At 37.5% G+C, this 6,198-nt stretch overlaps 1 protein-coding gene across 1 annotated transcript; it reads left to right on the top strand.

Annotated features, from left to right (window-relative positions):
* The first annotated feature begins 1,901 nt into the window (after nt 1-1,901).
* On the top strand, nt 1,902-3,462 carry LOC106336543 (nucleolin 1-like). Its single transcript, XM_013775390.1, has 6 exons — nt 1,902-2,030; nt 2,116-2,165; nt 2,259-2,393; nt 2,477-2,659; nt 2,743-3,035; nt 3,117-3,462. The coding sequence occupies exons 1-6, from the start codon at nt 1,992-1,994 to the stop codon at nt 3,311-3,313; spliced, it is 897 nt and encodes a 298-aa protein (XP_013630844.1). The 5' UTR covers nt 1,902-1,991; the 3' UTR covers nt 3,314-3,462.
* Nucleotides 3,463-6,198: the final 2,736 nt, after the last annotated feature.

Genomic DNA, 6,198 nt, shown 5'->3' with positions numbered 1-6,198 from the left:
AAATGACCAAAAGGCCCCTGAAATAACATAAAAATCGTCCAATCAAAACACGCGGAGCGAACCTAGCATAGTCGCTCCAGGAGGTCACTCCCGACGCGTTTCTTCGTCTCACCATGTCAAAACGCGAGTGACTTGAGCTGGTCGCTCTGGCTGGTCGCTCTGGCTGGGAGTGAACTCGGTAGGTCGCTCTGAGAGGTCACTCTGCGATGCTCGACCAGGATGGATATGCCTCTAGTAAATTGATCATAACTCCTTCATTACATCTCCAAATGACTTGAAACCACTTCCATTAGAAAGCTAACTTAATTTTCTGTGTCTCCACAAAATCTTAGCAACAGGAGATTTCTCTAAAGGCTCCATCCATGCTCAGCTTTCACCTTCTTTTGGAACACAATGCTCCCAAACATCTCAAATCACTCCATGACACACTCCAACACCTAATAAGGACAATGAATGCAAAATGTAACCTAGACATGGCTAAATTCTAATCTATATGATGAAAATGCTCATGGATGAATGGATAAAATAATGTAAATATGCAAGATATCATATTCCACAAACACACTAATTTCAAATTTTTGTATCAGTCTTACAAGTCTCTTAATAACGCTTAAAAAACGAAACCACCCACATCCGCAAACGTACACAACCGTATCTGCAACCGCTGCAATAACACCAGGCCGGCCTTAAAAGTATAATTTGTCATTTACCTAGTTAATAAAAAAAAGAATGTGATAACTATTTTGGTCAAGAATAAAAATATGGGTCATTGTGAGAGATTTGCCCATTTTATTTAGTTCATAAATATATTACAAACAATTATGAACTCAAAAAGAAAAAAAAAACTAATACTCTCTGATTGGAAAGCAAGAAACAATAAAGTGTTTAGTAACTTAGACATTGATCCGAGAGATACTCTCAAATTAGCAGAAACAGAATCACTACTTTGGTCTGAGGCACAAAACTCTCTAGCTCAGGAAATAGATCGTAGTCGTTTACAAGTAACACCAATTGTTCCGACTATCCTAGATGGTGTTTTACGGATGGTTCATGGAAAGAGCATGATAATTTTCAGGACATGGATGGTTTAGCACACTTGAAGGATTTGATGGCCTCATGGAAGCAAGGAATACACGTGCGAATCAATCGCCACTTCACTCGGAAATGGAAGCTCTCATTAGGGAAATGGAATGCATGAGAAATTTTACGGCAATATTCTGTTACATTTTGCAACAGACTGTTCTGAGTTGGTGAAGATGGTTTAGGAACGAGAAGAATGGCGAGCCTTTGCAACCTATTTGGCAGACATTACCCATTTAAAGAGAAGTTTCAACAGCTCAGAGATCATTCATATATCACTGACGTAGAATAAAAAGGCGGATAATCTAGCACGCAGTGTGGGAAAGCAACCGTTGTTTGTCGTCTATATGGATGCGGAACTACCAGTTTGGGTTACAGAGTCTATATAAATCTATTTTTTTTTCAGTTACTGAGAAAAAAGGAAAAAAAAAACCCTGATACTCTACATCCTCATGTTCTATAAGTCTTATTAATAAAAAAGCTTATCAAAGTTGAGGAAACAAGATACTGAGCATCCTCGTGCTATAATGTTGTATCTTTTTTCTACTTTTGTTTTGATAGTTTTCATTATTTAATAATTCGTTGCATATAAGGTTCAATAATACAATCCATCGCAAAAAAAAAATATTGAGAAAACAAATAATATAGTTATTTATTTATTACAAAATATTTGGAAAAAAAAAAGAAGTAAATGGAAAAAAAAAAAGTAGTGAATGAAAAAAAGGGCCGAGCACACTGGTTAGTGGCCCGTTTGAATCCCAATCACTACGAATGGGAAAGACGGACCTATGGGCTATATGGCCCAGACCAGTAGAATAAGCCGACTATAAGTACCTTCCTCCTTCTTCTCTAAATCCCTAATCTGAAAATATATCGCAAAGCGGCAGCCTAGGGGTTGTAACAACATCTCGATGGACACGTACTCTTCTTGCAAGCGATCCGCCCCCAAGGTAATCTTCTTCTCGTTATGAATTCTTCTTACTCAGATTTCTTTTGTTAATCGGAAATTACGAAAAATTGTATGTTGTATTTTAGGCACCGTTCGATAGTGAGGCTGCCGCTAAGGATGAAGCCATCAGTTCGAGGTAATTGATTGATGCTTTATTTATTTATTTATTTTGTGAGAAGATATTTGTATGTGTTGATATTTTTTTTTCTTTGCATCCCCTGCGAATTAGGGTTAGGATATCTATTGAAGGATACGAATTTAGTAAGGACACTGAGAATGAAATCAGGATTCAGTTGGTTAATCACTTCAAATCATGTGGCTATGTTAGTAGAGTTGATTTCCCCACAGAGCCTCTTTTGGACAGGTTTGTGTCTCTTAATATTTGTGACATAATAATATAATATTTGTGTTGTGTGCTAATTGAAAATTAATTGTTCTTTGTTGCAGTCGTGCTTTTGTTACTATTTTTGGAGATGGCGCAAAAGAGAAAGCGCTGCAACTTAATGGAAGTGACATGGGAGGTTGGAATGCCCTTGTTAAGTTTGCACCCGAGGAAGAAGATGAGGAATACCAGGCGGAATCAGACTATACAGATTTTGTTATGAATCAGCTACTAAATGACGAAAGATTGTAAGTTGATACTCTTTTTTTCTTTTCTTTTGCATCCTGTAAAAATGTTGTGCATGTTGATAACATGCAACAAATTTCTGCAGTAGGTTTGGCATTTGCGTTGTGGGGTATGACCCCTCCCTTCTTAAAGATGAAGTCGAGGAGGCTTTGACTGCACATTTCTCTTCTTGTGGAGTTATAATACATGTTGACGTTGATCTCCTCGACAAGATGACTAGTATCTATTTTTCCGAAGAAGAAGGAGAAGCTAGTGCCATGAATCTTGATGGAAGTCAAGTCAACGGTTTCAAAATAAATACTATGCTCGTACCCACAAAAGCCAGAAGTAACCCTCCCCGTCCCCCCGGTGAAACTCATTGTGGCTATTGTCCCCCAGGTGCATAACACGTTTTTCTTGATTCTTTACTTTCAAGGTTCATTAATCTTCTCATCAATTCGTCTTTTATTGTTTCTGTAGCTCAAATGCTTGAGTTTGCCGACGAGACCAAGGAGAAGATCGATTTTTATATGACTGAGTGGAGGCTCAATGCGATGACAAAGAAGCTCAGTGCTCTTAAGAAGCAGAGGGCCAGGGCTCTTAAGAAGCAGAAGGCCTGGGCTCTTATGACGCAGAAGGCCAGGGCCAAGGAGGGAGAGGGGTCACAGTCCTTTTGAGAAGGAGCGGATGTTGATGTAATGAATTTCTCTCTCAAGAGACTAATTAGAAGCTCTTTGGTGTTTATCAATCATGTGATAATACTATGCAACCTTCCGTTTGTTTTGTGGATGATAAACTTAAAACTTATCTTACTATTATTTGCCTATTTGGTTTGGTAGACAGAAAGCATAATCGTATCCTTCGAAACTCGCAAATAGACTCATTAACAGTGTGTTTGTCTGTGTAATTAATTCATAATGAAGTAATAAACGCGCACAGTACAGATGTTTTACAAATTAGACATATATACCAAGCCCACCTTCTCTCTCTCTGCTCCTGTTCTTGGTAAAGTTCTCTCCCTTTTTTATCTTCTTCTAAACATTCTTCATTTGATGTTATCTTGTATCAATCCTGTCATGTGCAAATCGAACATCTTTGGTTGCTTTATATTCGTTAATGAGTAAAAGATCTTTAGTAGTTTGGTGGAGAATAAACAAGAAGTCAACAAATTATTTTGATCAGAACCAATCAGACGAGTATATGAAATTTTGCTGACTGATTGTTGTGTGGAATGAGATTTAAAAATGAGCTAGAACCAACTTTAATTTGCTTCACTAAATTTGGAAGTCATTAGTGTTAAGAGTTGTGAATCTTGATTATTGTTGTCCTCAGGTTTACCTCCAATGAATAAGAGGAAGGGAGGAGTGAGATGCTCAATGGAGTCAAAGCAAGGAAACGTCTCAGCTATGGGAGGATGAAGAATCTGGTCTTTCTCTCTGAACATGTACTACTATTATGTCTCTTTTAGCCTTCATCAGTGTTCGTCTCTCTCCTTTTCCGTTTCCATGTCAGGCAGGACATGAATCAACAATATGATCTTCTGGTTTATTGTAATTTAAATTAAACACCAAAAAAAATTCATGTTTCATGATCAATAGGATGACTTGGGAGCAATAAGAGTAAATGTTAATCAACCACAACCACTTGCTTGAATTAGAATCACTGAATTGTACACTAGAAAATTATTTAGATTTTAGAGTCTCCTAATGAACTTATTGCTTGATTATAGCATGTATAGTTGATAATCTTTGTTAATACATGAGGTATGAAGAAGGATGAAATAGAAAAACACCAGGATAAAGGTTTGATCTGAACTTTCTACTTTACCTACACTTCATCTCTCGACGAGGATGAAGAATCTGGTCTTTCTCTCTGAACATGTACTATTATGTCTCTTTTGGCCTTCATCAGTGTTCATCTCTCTCCTTTTTCGTTTCCATATCAGGACATGAATCAACAATGATCTTCTGGTTTCTTGTAATTTTGAAGTAAACTCCAAAGAAAACCTTTTTTCATGTGTATATCTTATTTGATTATTTCACTCTGTTTAAATATCCCATGAACGATTAAGAGTTCAGAAAGTCAAACGATCAGAAGGCTGAATTAGAGACAGAGAGAACCATAAGAGTTAATTAATTAATCAACCACTTATTTGAATTAGAGTCTCCTAATGAACTTATTGCATGATTATAGCGATAGCTGAGAGTCTTGCTCTCCGCGAAGCAATCATCACCTGTCAAAATCTGCAAATCAAGACGGTTCTCTTTGAATCTGATGCCTCTCAACTTGTTAAATCTATCCACGACGGCCACTGCCCTACCGAACTCTATGGGGTGATCTCAGATATCTTGTTTTATGCTTCTGCATTTGAGTTTGTCAATTTTTCTTGGATTCCCCGAGAAAGAAATGTAATAGCTGATAGGTTGGCAAAGGATGCCCTGCTTGTATCCGAAACATTGTTTGTTGGGGATGCTTTTACTGCCCCCAACTAACCACCTAATCAATTAAATTCGTGTTCAAAAAAAAAAAAATGATCATCATTGTGAATACATGAGGAATGAAGAAGTATGAAATAGAAAAACATGATTTTATTTGATCACTAGATAATTATTTGGTAATAACAACCAACCATAAGCATGTTCACTGCATAAAGAGTGAATTACAAAGACCAAAGTTACTTGCTGTCCTGTCCACTACCATGCAGTTTGTCAAAGTAACCTTTAGGGTCACTCTCAAAGTTATCTCTTGAAATGTCGGAAGATCCGTTGCTCCCCGGAGCAACCATGTAGCCACCTCCTCTACTTGATGTTATCTTGTACTAGAAACTCAATCCTGTCATGTGCAAATCGAACATCTTTTTTTGCTTTATATTCGTTAATGAGTAAAAGATCTTTAGTAGTTTGGTGGAGAATAAACAAGAAGTCAAGAAACTATTTTGATCTAAGAGTTCGGTTGTGGTCAGAACCAATCAGACGAGTATATGAAATTTTGTTGACTGATTGTTGTGTGGAATGAGATTTAAAAATGAGCTAGAACCAACTTTAATTTGCTTCACTAAATTTGGAATCCCAATCAGTAGATATATTAGAAAAAAGGAAATGGGAAAGACCGACCTATGGCCCAAACCAGACGACTATAAGTACCTTCCTCCTTCGCCTTCTTGTCTTAATCCCTAAAATCTGAAAAGATATCGCAAAGCGGCAGCCTAGGGTTATAACAAGATCTCGATGGACACGTACTCTCGGTAGCGATCCGCCCCCAAGGTAATCTTCTTCTTACTCGGATCTCTTTTCTCCATTAAAGGTTTGTTATATTCGGAAATTAAGAAAAATATCTGATTACATATGTTTTATTTTAGGAACCGTTCGATAGTGAGCCTGCTGCTAAGGAAAAATTCAATTACATCAGTTCCATTTTTTTTTTTTTTTTTTTTTTTTTTGATTAACCTGGAGGGACTTCCACCCCCAGGGGCCAACCCCTCGGCACGAGGCGGACCATTTGGTACTATGGGGAATTAGATACCCCAATTGCCTGGCCAGCGGTTCGAACCCGGGTACGTATT

This window comes from Brassica oleracea, chromosome C4, assembly GCF_000695525.1.
Source record: "Brassica oleracea var. oleracea cultivar TO1000 chromosome C4, BOL, whole genome shotgun sequence".
In the NCBI taxonomy this organism is placed as follows: domain Eukaryota; kingdom Viridiplantae; phylum Streptophyta; class Magnoliopsida; order Brassicales; family Brassicaceae; genus Brassica; species Brassica oleracea.
Note: the sequence above shows the minus strand (reverse complement) of the source record. Positions and strands in the feature narration are given on the sequence as shown.